This window comes from Solea senegalensis, linkage group LG3 (assembly GCF_019176455.1).
Source record: "Solea senegalensis isolate Sse05_10M linkage group LG3, IFAPA_SoseM_1, whole genome shotgun sequence".
Taxonomy (NCBI): Eukaryota; Metazoa; Chordata; class Actinopteri; order Pleuronectiformes; family Soleidae; genus Solea; species Solea senegalensis.
The window spans coordinates 30,113,908-30,130,510 of NC_058023.1; the positions used below are offsets into that span (position 1 = coordinate 30,113,908).

At 40.9% G+C, this 16,603-nt stretch overlaps 1 protein-coding gene across 1 annotated transcript; it reads right to left on the reverse strand.

Moving 5' to 3' along the window:
* Nucleotides 1-740: 740 nt before the first annotated feature.
* slc6a1l (solute carrier family 6 member 1, like) lies at nt 741-13,747 on the reverse strand. The gene is made up of 15 exons (XM_044021125.1): nt 12,558-13,747; nt 10,607-11,004; nt 10,330-10,461; nt 8,760-8,860; nt 8,160-8,269; nt 7,867-7,999; nt 6,141-6,275; nt 5,963-6,066; nt 5,753-5,877; nt 5,070-5,182; nt 4,702-4,833; nt 4,322-4,424; nt 3,948-4,048; nt 2,241-2,408; nt 741-1,484 (listed from the first exon to the last, which is right to left on the reverse strand). The coding sequence occupies exons 2-15, from the start codon at nt 10,845-10,847 to the stop codon at nt 1,389-1,391; spliced, it is 1,794 nt and encodes a 597-aa protein (XP_043877060.1). The 5' UTR covers nt 10,848-11,004; nt 12,558-13,747; the 3' UTR covers nt 741-1,388.
* Nucleotides 13,748-16,603: the final 2,856 nt, after the last annotated feature.

A 16,603-nucleotide genomic window follows, 5' to 3' on the forward strand; every position in this document is an offset into this window, starting at 1 on the left:
CCTGTATATCTACATGCTATTAAAGATGATTTAAGTCTACTCACCACAATGATGCGCACGTGTTCTTGGATTAACTTGCAAAAGTCTGTATTCATTTGAGTTTACAGGCAATGATGGCCACTTTTAATCTCATGTTGTACAATATTGAAACATAACTTTCATGACTCTGACTTAACTACAACAAGAACAAAACCCTTATTGCAGACGACACGTAATTATCCAACAGTTTGTGCTATTGGACATTTTTTTTTATGTTTTCTGAAAGCTGAGAAGTTGCACGTCAAGTCACCGTGTGGTTATTACGGTAATTTCACTCACGTTGTTGCAGGAAGCCGGCGAATCAGCGTCATTGTCGCCAGAGAGGGAAAAAAACGCCTGTACATAGATTCCATTTTTTGGACTTTGAGACAAAAACTCAAACGAATGCTATTTTAAATACGTTTTGTACTGTTCAAATTTCAATTCATGTATTTTTCTTCATTTTAAATTGTATACACTATACACTACTATAATACACTATTTTAAAACAGATATTGAAAGTTATTCTGGAAAAATGGGTGTTAAAGGGTTGATGAAAAAAACAAAAAACATTGTTTTTGTGCCGCAGCCTGTTGACTAAGACGTTGGTGTTTTGAGTTCAAACCACTTAAAAAGCTGTTAGAGTGAGGAGTGTAACTGGCAGTGATTTACCTTGACACAACGCTGTCACATGCTGCACGACACTAATGTGGACGCTGTCATTTATTTGTCTATTGTTGGTTTTTATTAGCATGAAAAAAAAAGATTACTCGTAACGTCTCATTTTACATTTATGCACACGCTCCGTCATCCACATATGAAAAACACTTCATTTAAATGTGATACAAAACACTTTTTTACTAGAGCAACACAATTATATTTACACACTTTTATGCTGTGGTTCTTAATTATTGTTCTTTTTTTCAAGTTTGGATAAGCAAAAATACCAAGTACAGTAGGATGGTCTAAGAAACACTTACTTATTTTATCACAGTGGCTGGTTGTTGTTTTTTAAACCTGAACCATAAGCAATTAATCTGCATCACAACTTCTATCTGCTTGCATATTTTCTCAGTGCAACAACATTCATTACATTTGTGCTAAGTAAGAAATTGATTTTTGTCGCGTGGTGAAGAAAATGTACAAAGATTTACAGCCATAGTCAAATATTTCATGTTTAATTAATATATACGTATATTATATATAATATATAATATAATTTGTGGCACAACGTACTGTACGATGAAGGGGGGGAAACATCATCCTAAAAACAGACGGCGTCTGCTCGACTGGCAGCAAAGAGTCAAACGCAGTCAGTTTGACGAGGGTAAAAAATGGCTGTGGGGATATTTTGAGCTGAACAATCCTGGCTAGACTGGAGCTTCTCCCACGCTCCCTGTGTGTGTAAATTCTTCACGCCGCGATGGCTTTTCATCCTCCTGGGATGTTGTCATCTTCTGCCAGCGCTGGTCAAGTAAAAGGGAGTTATATCAGAGTCAGCATAAGTTTTATATGCTTAAAGTTCTTGACAGAGTCTGAAAGCACAAACCTATTTTTAAGAAGATCCCTTGACATGACTGTTGAAACTTTAGCTTCCGCATAATACCGCAAAAGTGTGGCTACTTCCTGTTCCTGCAAATGTTTTATTGCGTTCAAATGAACGATAACATAAAAATATTTATTTTATTTTATGTTATTTTATAAGAATTATGACTGTAGGCTATTTTTATAGACAAAGATTAGGGCGAAAAGTTTATACAGCAAGTAATAAAAATGCAAGACGGCTCTTAGTTTGAAGGTCAGTGTAGGATAACTCTCTAGGTGTCAAAACATGTATTTACTATGTATTGACTAGACATGTAGCAACATGTGACAGGAAGTAGCCAAGAAGCAAACAACAAGTAGCAACACGTGACAAAACATGTATTTACTTTATAAGATTACTAAAACAAGGTTACTTCCTGTTTTTAGAGGAAGTAGCCAAGTAGCAAACAACATGTAGCAACACGTGACAGGAAGAAGCCAAGTAGCAAACAACACGCAGCAACATGTGACAGGAAGTAGCCAGGAAGCAAACAACACGTAGCAACACACGTAGCAACCATCTCCCTCGCAGCTTGTTTGACCTGGAAATACTTAATTATGCTGGATGGAGGCCAAGAGGCATGTCACGGGGTCTTTAACCTCAAGCAAGTACAACGTGAAGACCATGAGGTCGGTACCTGTTTGATGCTGCCTTTGGTCCTGCAGAACATGTAGACGACGTAGCCCGGTATCAGTATCATAGACGACAAAGCCATGAACCAGCCAATCACTTGGCCCCACAGTGGGTAAACATACTTCCCCAGAGTCAAAGGAGTCATCTCAATGGCACTGAAGGTAAACACCCCCTACAATATAAAAAACATCTTAATGGTCCATTGAATCTGTGGTGAGTTAATCAGTATGTCAAGGCCACCGAACAAGGAAACACTCAACATGTCATTGCTGCTGTTGGGTGTCTCTCAATCAAAACATTAACAAAAGACCTAGTTTGATGACATTGAGAGACGGATAATCAGGATCGCTGTCTTGTTGTGTCCTTAGGTTTACCTGTGTGTTACGAGGGGAGCCAAACGAAGATGTGTACTTGTGATCCATTTGGGACAAATACGAGATATCCTCCAACTGAAACGCAACTATGGCTCGTTTTGGCCAAACCCCTGAATACGACACATAGGTAAGTTCTCAACTCAACTAGGCACAAGTGTTAGTGAGGTTAGGGTCAGGGGTCAATAAGTTACAAACAGTAAAATTAAGAAACATTAGCATATCACATGGTTTCGTGTGTAGAATTCAAAAGTGCGTCAAACCAGTGTCGACCACACCAGAGAACAATGCTTTAAGCACTAAACGAACTGCCACACAGTGATGAAGGCACACCCAAGAAACCAGATTGTTCTTATTTATCCTACCACTATGGGCCTCCATAAGGTAGTATTGCAAATCTTGAACTAAAAGGCAGTTACAGTAAATTAAAACCTTGTTACCTTGAATAGAAATGTCGTTGAAGGTTCTCAATCATCCAGGTCATAATCTTCTTCAGTCGTTAGCTGTAGGCGACTGGACTTGCTTGAGTTGACTTGAGATGTATCTACTATCAGTCTCTCAGGTGAGCCCCTAACGACCCGTTCACACCTGGTCTCAGGTGAAACCAACAACCGGGAACTGGGAGGGGTGAACGATCGGCATTGTTCAATTGAACGGCTCTCTAGACCGGCATCAGCCTCAGAGGTTAAATACCTGGTTCTTCTCACTAGTTAGTCAGAATTGAAGAAGTAGCCTCTTGGACAAGAGGTCTTCAACTCAAGCAAGTCCAGTCGCCCATAACTAACTACTGAAGAAAACAATAATCAATAAAATGTATAACATTGGTGTCATTGAAGAATAACAAATATTATCTCTGCATCTTGGTGTTAGCATGCATGCTAAGGCTGAGTGTCTCTAGTGTTTTCTGGTATTTGCTCCTCAACTATAGTGGACAAATTACAAATATGGCCCGTGTTAACCTCATGGTGGTGCTTTAGGGCTGTGGTTTCCCAATCCTGGTCCTCGGGGACCCGCTGGTCCAACACACCTGATTCAAATAGTCAGCTCGTCATCAAGCTGCTGCAAAAACAAGCCACTCGTTTGAATGGGTGTGTTGGAGCAGGGAAACCATAAATGAACCATAACCAGCAGCATCCCCTTTACTTTTCTTCTTACATGGCATTACACTTCCTCCATCACTACAGTAGCACAGGCAAAGACACTGCCATGATTTCCCTGAGGATCTGACACATGACAGGAAGTACAAATCACCACAACACAGCGGAGGAAGAGGAGGCGACACGAGTGGACAGTATGGAGGGGGGTTAAGTCAACAATCATTCCTTCGCCCCGTCGCCTACCAGGCAGATGAGCGGTGTGAAGAACATCCAGCAGAGCTTCCACCAGCCACACGGCCGATAGCCGATCATGTCCTCGATGTCCTTATAAAACCTTTCAGCTCCTGTGACCGTGGAAAAAAAGAGACGGAGACAAAAGAGGGAGAGATAATAACTCCATCAACAAACAGGGCGAGAAGGAAATTGGACAGAGAGTTATCGCACAAAGTGGAGCAGATAGATGTAATTTCCTGTTGGACAGTTATGTAGGAAATCTACATGCATGATTCATTTGGTGACTTGGCACAGTCTAAGTGTCCTCATTTTTTTTCCCTCTTTTCATCACTCTGTTAATTTAAGCAATGTAAGAAAAAAAAAAAAAGGCCGAGTGAGCTCACCATAAAACCAAGATATTGAGACGGTTTCGAAGAAGACAAGGAAGAGGAGGCACATCCCGCTGGCTGAGTAGTAATCAAACAGTTTGAACACGTACAGGCCGCCCTGGAAGATTTCAACACACACACACAGAGGCTGATTAAATAGAATATGCATGATGAATGTTCGCCGCAGGTTGTTGTGAGATCGCTTTGTCATCGCGTTAAACGCAGGAGGGGCATCTTTTCAAAAGTGTCACATAATACTCCATCCCATAATATTAGTCCCACACAGTCATATCCTGCAGTACTGACTAAGTGCAGTGCATCTAAAAGCCTTTAAATACATATTTCGTTTATATCATATATAGATCATCGGCGGGGGTGTGTGGCGTGTGCAACACCTGGGTGATGTTGGAGAAGCCGATGATGAAGGAGATGAGGCAGACGATCAGGATGAAGACCTTCTTCCTCTTCCTCAGCACCAGGGGATATTCATCCATCAGAGCCGTGATGAAGCCTTCCACCGTGCAGAACTAATATATGACATTATTATCGTAAGAGACACGGCTGGGTCGGGATGGATTATAAACAGAACCAGGTTTCAAATCTCATGCCACAAGTGCTCATACTTTGTTTTCCTTCATCTCTTCTTAGGGAGCGTTTGTTTCGTGCACAGTGACAGTTTCCCCCCCATGAGTGAATGGGCTGCGGTGAGCAAGTAAAGTGAACAAGGATAATAAATCTAATAAATAAAAGCAACAGTTCATACCTGACTGTCCAGGCCCAGCATCATGAGCATGGAGAAGAAGAGAATGGCCCACAGGGAGGACATGGGCAGCTGAGTGACGGCCTGAGGATAAGCCAAGAAAGCCAGACCTGGACCTAAACGGATACAGTGGCAGAAATTGAATATACTACCCATACATGTGTTTCTATATCACTTTGTAGCCTTAGAAGAAGTCTTTAAATGTATTTAAGGAAAGGGCCTTCGCTTCACAGAGGCTACCAAAGATGGTGGTGCTGCTGGACTCCACTGGCGCACCTCCACCGGTGCCCATGGAGCATACCAAATGAAATGGTAGCTGCAGGGTGGTCAGCCAGGGACCACCGCTCCTTGATGTTTGTCCCGGAACATCTTCCTGGGGACGGGGAAGTGAACGGGAACGTCTCCCAGCCACTCCCTGCAGCTAACCTTCTCCAGGTGTTAGTAGAACTCCCCATGACCGGTCTGGTTGCGTCTTCTAAGCCAGAGCCAGAAACTTGCCCTCTCCGCCTCTTCCGATATCTCCTTACTAGCCTTGTGTTTGGCTCCCTGTAGGTCTTTGAGGAGATGTGATGTTTAACCCCCCAACGGAGGGGTCTTCAAAAACCTTACACAACTCTCCTCTCTTGCTTGCTAAGAAAGTAGGACATAAGGATGAGGCATCAGAGTAGCGGTGAAAAGTGCAATACCTGATGCTGCTAATTCCTGCACAGGTTTCTTAGTGATGTAGGACATGAAGCCCACGATGGAGAAGATGACAAAGCCGGCAAACATGCTCGTACAGGAGTTGATGCAGCACACGATGATGGAGTCTCTGAAGACAAGAGGAACAACACGATTGGTTACTGAGGAGAAAAAACAACAAATAGTAATAAAGGCGGTGATTTTGTGGCCCCAACTTGTAGACGTCATTGTTGTATGAGTTGTAGCTTCCCAGTGCGATGAGGGAACCCAGGCCCAGACCGTAGGAGAAGAAGATCTGAGTGGCTGCATCGAGCCACACCTGTGAATCAACAGATATGTACATGTGTTTTCCATGTTCACGTGTGACAAATATCAGTCTCCCGCACTGTTTACCTCAGACCGCGTTAGTTTGTTAAAGTCTGGAGTGATGTAGAAGAGGATCCCGTCTATGGCTCCAGGTAGCGTGACCCCTCGGAAGAACAGGATGAACAGCATGAAGTAGGGATAGGTGGCGGAGAAATACACCACCTGAGAGGAAGAGAGATGGAGTAGCTTGTTTTAAATGATTTATATCAGCTCGTATTTTCAAAGCCACTGACTCATGTTTGAATTGCACTGCATAAAACATGTTTTGAGTTTCTTTTTTTTTATCCACGTCTGTACAAGAATTTCACTTTAAAGCCAATGACAAGTTCATATTTGAAGCAAAGCATAAGGAGACGCAGAGCCGTGTCGTTTCCACAGTGACACGAAAAGAAAATCCCTTCAGCAGCTGTCACAATATTTCCACTTTAACAGAAGATCCTACCTGACCTTTCAGATGTGGCCGTCACTTCTGTAGCGTGACGCTTTTGAATAATTAGTACATACATCCGGGCCAGTATCTCGGAGGAATCCACTTTACTCGCCAATGCGACACATATTTATCTATATTCACCTATTTATCTACTCGTCAGTGTTTCTGCTCACATCAAACAAATTCAATCCGATTTTATAAAATTCGGAGCACTTTTGTTGGTAAAAAAAAAAAAAGAAAAAAGAATTTAATCGGATTGCCTATAGGTTGCACTGGAAAAAAAGCTTCTGTAGATACGTTTTAACACAGTAATGGAAAAAAGCAGCGTAAATGCTCTGTGTTCTAAGGGATACGCTATTTAAAAAAAAATGTCACTAATGTTAAAAATCAACAGCTAATCAACCAATAATCAGTTTGAGAGTTGTCGAAATGAATTTGGTTGTCAGGGAAAATATCATAAATAAAGTCACTCGACTTATTCAGTGATTTAAATACATGTTTATTCATTAAAGTAATGTGAAGGTTCTCCGGAGCAACGCTCAGAGCAACATCCAGCCCATTTACATTTTTATAAATTCGGGGCTGATGAATGGCCTGATTCACAGTGCAAACACATCCCGCTGATTTATAAATGAACAGCTATGACTCATATAAATCAATAAATATTAAACCCATTAACTACTTGAGGGGGGAGAATGGTGAATGATTTAGCACCTGGTTGAAAAAGCACAAGTTTCCTGTACAGGGAGAAACTTCAGTGACCAAACAGAAGCAGTGAAGAAGCTCATTACTCATCATGTCACTGTGAAATAACGACTTCACACACAAACAAGCTGCATTTAAGTATAATCACAGCACGATAACATTCATGTTTAGACCATTAGTTTACTCTATTTTATTCTGAAAACTCTGTTTTATTCTGAATACTGTCTTAGTTTGAAAACTCAGATTTTTATTCTGAATGGTAAAGGGTTTTAGTGTTTTTCTTTTTGTTTTTTTTTCAAAGAATTAAAACAAGTTTTCAGAGTTTCCTGCTTCTTAAATGTGAAAATGTTCTCATTTCTTTGCTCCATATAACAAAGAAATCATTCAAACTGAATCTTTTGGGTTTTTGGACAAAACAAGACATTTGAGAACGTCATCATTTCCACCATTGAAAAAATATTTTCATAATATTCTGCCATTTTAAACGACCGAGCCATGACTCTACTAATCCAGAAAAATAATCTACAGATTAATCATCATTAGTTGGAGCCATATCTTATATTTTCACCCACTTTTTGATTGTTCAGTTTTAAGATTCATGTGCAAAACGAGTCTCACCTTCCCCGTCCACTCCACTCCTTTCCATATCGAGAAGTAGACAAGGACCCACGCCAGGGCCAGAGTGCCGACCAGGGGCCAACGTAGCTCTCCTGGTTCATGCAGACCATTGGAGAGCTGATGCATATTACGCCTACAGGAGCACAAACACAATTAAATTTCAATTTTATTTGGAAAAAACTTAACAGGAAAAATTCTCTGACAGAAACAGACTCAAAGATGGGCGCCTAGACAGGTTGAGGTGAAAGGAAAACTACCTTGTGTCACACACACAGAGAATGGCTTTGACTTACTCCCAGAACTCAGTGACAGCGCTCGTCAGGTTGGTGGTGTCTGTTAGGCTGTAGTTGGAAAAACAATTCTCTGTGTTCCACGGGTTATCACAGCTTTGCCATGGCAGCTCCTGCAAACACACACTTTAAAATAAACTAAAAATGCAAATAAAGAAATCATTTCAGAAAGAAAGTGAAGGAAAGGTTTTTAAGTTAATCTAACAATACGTCCTATAAAGAAATGTACACAATTATTTCTATTTAATAGAAACTGCAACTAACGATTATTTTCATAATTATTATTTTCTCGATTCGTTCGGTAGCTGTTTTTGTCTGTAACATTTTCAGAGAACATCAAACAGTGTTTTCCAAACTTTGAAATTGTCTATAAATTTATTCTAAGAAATCATAAGATTCACATTTAAGAAGCTGAAAAATCAAATAAATTGTTTTAAAATTGACACTGAGGAGCAAAACAGTTGTTTATTAAATGAGTAATAGAGTTTTAAATCATCGCTGCCCTAGAAATGAGACAAGTTTTGCCATTTCTGCTCAGCGTTTGTGTCGAAACCTGATGACGACCTGAAACGACACCAATTCTGTGAGGGTCACATAACATACCGAACCAAAGGAGTTGAATAAGTAGTAGAGAGCCCAGGCGATGATGATGATGTAGTAGATATTGAGCCAGAAGGACAGAACGACTGCAGCCAGACCGACACCTGCAGGAGACACGGACACGTTTACAGCACTTTTACACGTCGTGTAATGTCAGCAAACATGTGAGTGTGATGTAAAAACATGTGCAGCACATGTGAACTGGATCTAATTAGCATGTTCATCATCATCATTGTTATCTTCCTGACGTTAACGTCGCGCCTTTGCTTTGATCAGTTGGCACAAAACCACGCTCAGCGTCACGGTGCCATCTGTGCTTGGCAGGAGATTAAATATTGTTTAGTTACAGAGGCAGAGAAGGAGGAACAGGACAAGTTATCAACACAGCTTTGTTGTTTTCCTTTTTTTCCTTTTATTTTATTTTGTGTGTCTAATCCACAACCTTGTTTCAGGAGCCTGACAATAAGTGTAGAGATGAGACACCGGTCAGAGACGTGGAAAAGGATCCCAGCTCCGGGGTTACAGTTTAGTTTATTAGGTAATATTTGACTGCACTGCAAAAAATGAGAATATGTTCTTGTGTAATTGACTAGCTACCATTTTTTTGGACGTATTTACTTAATAAAGCTGAAGATACTTAAGATAATTTGACTAGTTTCAAGGTATTTTTCATGTCATTTTCATGCAGATAATTTTGCTTGAAACAAACACGTTTTTTTAGAGGAATATTTAGCAGTGTATGTAGCTGTTTTTTCCCTTTGATGTTAGACTGTAAAAGAAAAACACGATCATGATCAATGCGCATATGTAGATATCTAAATCAGATTAAATCTAAACACTAACCAAAAATAGTTGTGTGTCACTTTGTGTTTCTGCAGTTATTGTTTCTCTTAAACTTGTTCATCTCTTATATTTCTTTCTTTGTAGTATTGATCTTTGTAGTTGTTTGCACCTCTTTGGGGATTAGTTTTCATTTCTTTACAGCCCAGGAGTCTGCGACATCTAGAATCAAATCAGAAGAGTCATTTTTGGACCCCTACACACAGTTTAGATCTAATTAATCTGGAGCCGCAAAACACTATTTGACCCATAAAATGAAGAGTAATAAGTTGTATATACAGATACAGTATATGGATATAAAAGGAGTATTTACCTCTTAACAAAGGAAAACAGTCCTACTTTGAAATAAAACACAGAACAGTGTAGAGCTATTTGTGTCCTTCCATTATTTGTGGGAAAAAGTTTGGATTTTACGTAGTTGTACAGTATGTGGATCCAAATGACACTTTTTTTTTACACGTGACTTCATGTCAGTGTTGGGAATGGCTTTCCATATTTCAAAAACAAGTTTTAAACATCGCATTTGATGTAGCTTTAGTCAACAATATATTAAAACACTTTTAAAATCTAGCGCCTAGTGTTAAAGCCCTTTTCAAGTCTATTTATTGTGATTTCATGTTTCTCATTAGTTGTTTCTCTACTTCGTCAAAATGAAAGTGTTTGCCATGAAATCACTGCATGTAAATTGGAAAAACGAGTTAAGTACATATGCAGTACACTCATGCGTGCGTACCTTTCATCATGGGGAGGAGTTTCCACACGCCGAGCCCTCCCACTGACGTGAACTGTCCCAGAGACGTCTCCAGGAAAAAGAGCGGAATCCCGGCAAACACCAGAGTCAAAAAGTAGGGGATGAGGAAGGCACCTGACACAAAATATATACACATTTATGTTAAGCTTTAGTGGATTGCAATTTTACAACAATAACAGCACTAAGACAACTGTAATCCAACAACCCAACATGATATTCCATGATGTAAATGACGACAGTGGTCGACTCACACACTCACCTCCTCCGTTCTTGCCACAAAGATAAGGAAATCTCCACACGTTTCCCAGGCCGATGGCGTATCCCACACACGACAGCAGAAAGTCAAACTTCCCCTTCCAGCTTCCTCTGTCAGGCAGCTCCTCTTTGTTCTTGTTTGTGTCTGCAGGGGGAGCCACAGGGTCCAGTTCCTCAAAGGGAACCGCTTGTTTGACCTCTGTCGAAGAGTTTAAGGCCAGTGCGCTCTGCCCCGTTTTCCCCATGGTGAGAAAACTACAAACCACCACAGACAGACAAACGAGGATGGCGATGGAAGTCAATCGCTCACTGTCCTCACACAGCCTCTGACAGATGTCTTCTGTTTCTCACACTGGGTTTGGATGCTGGCTGGATGGAGTCAGAATGATGGACACATGGGGACTGTCCAGAGGGAGACGGAAAAATAGTTTCAGAAGCCAAAATAGACAAACCAGTATGTGGATTGAGCAAAGCTCACTTCACAAACAAAGAAAACATCTTTTCTGGTGTTTTCAAGGCGTCCTGTGATGGACTGGCTGTGACCTTGACCTTTGCCCTATGTCATTGCCCTGGGTTTGGCACCAGCGGCCCATCATGTGGAGTTAAAGTAGTACAAGATGGATGTTGTTTTGAAGTCACTTTTAACATTTACTGTGTTTTAACTCTTAGATGCACCTTAAAAAAAGTTACATTAACACACCTCTAGCACCAAAATGTGCTCGTAAAAAAATAAGCTATATATATCTTTTTTTTTTAAATGTATTATTCTCCCCTTTTAAGTCCTCATCATACATATCAAACATTAATGAAAGTTTTTAACCCTTAAACTGCCATGTTTTTGTCATGAAAATGAATCAAAAAGAGTGATTTGAATGGGCTTCAATGGGGCCATTTTTGGCCGTAGGGATGTTAGTGTGAGTATTTCTAGTTTAGTTGATGTTGTTTACAATAGACAAAAAATAAATAAATACATTACTTAAGAATGCACAACCTGGCATAAATCTTTAACAATATGCATGAAAAAAGGATAAAATATTCTAGAAATTAAAAGTCAAAAACACAAAAATGTGTCTAACCGTCACAAATTTTCTGTCTTAGCTTACTGATTCTTATACATTCATTTAATTGACCAAATTTGAGGTGTGGAGTTTCAGCATGTCCCACAAGAGATATGAAAAATGTATGTTTATAAGGTGATCTGTGCCCCGACTGAATCAGCCAAAAAAAAATTAAATAAATAAATAAATAAAGGCCCGGGCCGTGTAGAGTTGGCCTGATCGGAGCAGGCAGGTGTCACAATCCATGTCATCCCTGACAAAATATTGTCCTAATCACAAGTGACAAACCTCCTTCTGCATCTTTCCTTTCATTCCACCACAGTGGAAGTGTCAGCTTGTGGTGCGTCATGAAAATAGCACAAAAAGAAGAAAAGACCACTAGTTTTATCACTAACGCAGTCCTCATGTCGTCCACATGTCTGTCCTGCTCACACGTTATTAGAGTTGCTATGAAAATTAAAATTATATAGCGGTATTAATATTTTATAATCTTATTTTTTCAGTTTTATTGCACAAGTTTAAGTAGAGACTTTTCCACCTTTTTTTTTAAATGTAGTTTTTTTTTTAACTATGACCATTTAATGTTTACTTGCAGTTTCTCACTGTTGTTTTTTAATTTAATCGACGCATCTTTTAAGCCATACTATTGTAAATGTAAAAAAAATATGTATATATCATTTTAATTATTAATTATACAAGTAGGGACTAATGCTTATCACTTCACATTCAGCTTTGTGTGTCACTGTGGAGTCATCCAAAACCATTTCCTAGATGAGTCAAAAACCCAAAGCCTGATATCACCACAAATTCAAAGTCATTATTTGTTTTCATGTTCTGTGACTGACTGAAGCAACTTAGACGTGAGTGAGACAGAGGGAGGCCGAGAGATCGTCTTACCTGACACTTTTCAAAGTCCTTCGTCGGGTCATCTGCTTCATCAATTCATCATAAAAAAACGCCCTTAAGTCTCAATTCAGCAGCCGGAGGAAGGAAAAGGCAACCCTAAAAATGCTTGAAGCCAAATATCCAGAGCCAGAAGAAGCCACGGTACTCCTCAACTCCTGCAACTCTCTGGCTGTGCGTTGTGTTTCGGAGGAGCCGTGGCTCTTCCTGTGGCTGCTATCGAGTGGCTTGGTAATAAAGTTCGACCCGTGTGTCCGTGTTTTGGAATAGAGCTCAATTCTAACTGGTGAAGCCCCCGAGGCCGTGGAGGACACAGTTTGTCAATCATCCAATTCTGGTGCAGAACTGTACGTACAGCAGCAGCAGTGTGTGTGTGTGTGTGTGTGTGTGCGTCAGCTCTTGCCAGAACTGTTACCATGGTGTTTCCCAATAGAGAAGGGCCCGAACGAGTGAAAGAGCTCGTGGAGTTTTGGAAAAATGAAAACGGGCATTGGCTGCTGGCAGAGACTCGGCCGTGTCAAAGTCAACACTGAAAGTGACCCAATTCTCATCCACAGCGACCCAGCTCCGACGACTGGAAGGACACATGGTTTCGAAGGTCGTGCGCACGCTTTATTAAACTGTTTGTGAGTGACACCAAAGGCCTCCTCTGAATGGAATTCGATATGAGACACGAAGGCCTCTGTGTTCCTCGTGGCAGGTACAACCTCCGAACACTAATACCTGCCGCGGATTATTCTATCAGCAGCCAATTAGAAACAAAAATAATGAACATTCCCCGAACGCCGCGCTCGCTCCGTGTTTAAAGTCCCATCAGCTTGCTGATAGGCAGCGCAGATAGAACGTATGAGGTTTCCAAACCCCAGAGATTAAATCATATTAGAGGCTTAATTACACCTACAGGTGAGATTTAGTACAATCTCCGGTGAGGTCTTTTGTCCACGTAGTTGTAGCTGACTGGACTGGAGTTGTCAGAGGTGGTTTTCATCATATTTGTGCCCTCTGAGGACCTTTGGGAAAAGTTTGGTTTCTAACCGAGCTGCAAGTGTCCTATCACCATGTTAAAATAGTGTATTAACAAGTTAAAATGAAGAAAAACAAAGTTTTGTTTGTGTTGAATTTGAAATGTGAACAGCATGAAACGCATTTAAAGTAACAATTGCTTGAGTTTTTGTCTCAATGTCCAAACATTGTACACGCGTGTTTTTAAAACTCTCTCCTCTCTGGCGACAAAGACGATGATTCGCCAGCTTCCTGCAACAGCGCGAGTGATCATGTGCCTACATATGATTTATGGTTGTCAGACAAGACAGAGGAGATTTATTTGATAAAATATGGGACCCTGTACTTATTTTTATTTGTACTAACAACAAAAAAAAAACATGCATACTTATTCCCAATCAGTGCAACCTAATTAAGAACCCAGGGGGAGGGGGAAAACAATCATGAGCAATTATGTAGAGAGAGAATTACAAAGATAAGTATATGAAGATCAGGAAAAAAACCTGGGTTGATTGTTTGGTTTTCTAGCCTAAGAAAGTTCTTGGTTTTGAGCCAGGCATTTCTGGGCGGAGTTTAAAAACCAAAAAATGTAAATGAGCTTCTGTGTGGGTATTAAAGCAGAGAAAGAGAGAGGAAAACTTGAACGATAACATCTTTCTCACAGATTTTTCCACTTTAAACAAAGTGCTTAAGAGGAAAAGATACAAAAGCAGATAAAAACCACTGCCATTGTTTGGGCTTCTCTGTAAGTGGAGTATATGTCGCGCTAACAAAAAGGAAATTAAAGGAAATAATCGTTAGTTGCAGGTCTACATTAACCACTGGCTATAATCTTTCATATTTACATGGGAAATGTCTAGTAGTGTGCCTGGTCCCTATTTTAAATACATACATACAGGTTGTAATTGTGTCCACCCCTTTTTAATTCTGAGAAATATTCCTCACTTCCTCATTTGAAACTGTTTGGAGCAAAGCAAACGTCTGCTTTTCAAACCTCCACATGAACCTCCTTCAGATCGCGGCACGTGTCGTTGCATCTGCATCAATGCAGGAGTTGTTACGGAACAGGAAACACCCGCAGGCGATCGGTACGCCGATAGATCGGAGATAATATTATTAGCAACGTTTTCATCCAGTACCATAACAAGACGAAGCGCGCCACGTGCGTCTCCACAGGTCGAGGGCAAACGTGGGGCGGCGGCGAACGTCAGCGATCACGCAGATGTGTTAATGAGAGGGAGAAAAAAGACAGATGAAAGATAAGGAGGGACAAAGGGAGGAGGAAAATCAGTGCGACAAATGGGAGGAGGGTGTAGATCTATAATTCGGGAGGCACAATGATGAGATGGAATGATAAAGTGGGAAGGTTTTATATAGATGAGAGAGCGGAATACGATGATAAGATTAAATGACTGGAAGAAACAGAGGAATCCGTCCCTAGAGAGAGCGCATTAGATCAAATGAGAGACAGAGGCCGTCGAAATGTCGTCATTTTTCCCAGCATGCTTGATTTATGCACCTCGTGTTAATACTCGCCTAGAGATCAATCAGTCGTCTGCGTCTCCTTTTTCATTCTGCCGTACTTCCATCGCCCCGGAGCCACGTTTTTATCACGGCAAGACTCCCCGAGGTCCCCGTGACCTTGTTTTATGCAAATGCATTGAGGTTTATGCGCGGCTCACGGCAAATTACATTTAAAAAACAAAAGGCAGCCTTACTTAATGCGGAACTTCTTTTAAACCGACGCACCGTCTTTGCCACGTTCACTGGCAGAGGAGGTCAGAGGAGGTTCAAGTCCGCTCCGACCAGGAGACAAACTCATGAGCAAGATGAGCTGCAGGTGAGAAGCGGGGGAGGGGAACACCAGGTGACAAGAACGAGGTTCACTTCAATATGTGGCTCCTGGATTCTGATAGGAGACGGTTTTGAGTAAAACCTGTGCTGACTCGATCAATAAAAGGGTTTTTTTTCCCTGAGAAAATCATAATAATGTTGTATATTTGTCATACAGACATGGGTGAAAACATCCGATACAAACTTGTGTATCTGGCCCAATCGCACGTACAAGTGCGCACACTTTTAATTGCGCAGCATCAAGCGTTCACATTGTGCTTTCATTGCTTTGGTTTTCTCACATTTAGTGTCCGAAACAAAGTGCCAATATTACTGAGACTTACAAGCAGAAATCACGTGCAACCAGGCCATCCCAGCTGTCAATCACACTGGTGACATACTTTCATTATCTATTTTCCTGTAACGACCTAGAACTTGAAACCTTTCAATAAAATGTAGTTTAATCTAGTAATAAATCAGTGAGTAAGCAGTAGGGTCATTTTACCATAGACTTCCATTCAAACTAACTATCAGAGTCGCCCCCTGTTGGTTGTACAGTATATTCTTAGTTCCTACATCCACTTTTTGTTCCATAACAACGGTTAACTCTGACGTCAAGGGAGTCCTTTCCACGCTGCCGGTTTGGGTTTTCCACTCCTCTGACTTGGTGATGTGAACGCCGATTGATACGTGCTCTGATTATCAACTCCGGAAGTGTTTCGCACCACTTGTTCACCTACAGTTCTATAGTCGCGGTTTCGTACACGCGTTCTTTAAAACTACAGAATATAAACTTTTTTGGTGTGTGTGTGTGTGTGTGTGTGTGTGTTGTGGGTGGGATGTCAGACATTTTCAAGGCTGACGGTCAGTCTGTGCGGTTGAGGACGGAGAGGAGGGAGTTGGACTGGAGGTGGGACTCAACTGGGCGGAAATGCCTAGTTAATTAAATGCCAGGTCGGATCACACGGTCGACTGAGCTTGTCATTATGATGAAGCAAGTTCACGTTCGCCCGCCGCACAAATCCTGTCACATGACCGACTTACATACACCCTTTTTTCTCGTTTTGTTTTGTTTAGCCTAAAAAAAAGGAACTAGGACATTTGACCTGAAAGATGTTTATGTTTGTCTGTCAGGGAATTCATGTATTTACTTTCATTTCATTCAGTTTACTGCGAGGTCAAAGATCAATACGGACACAGTCGAA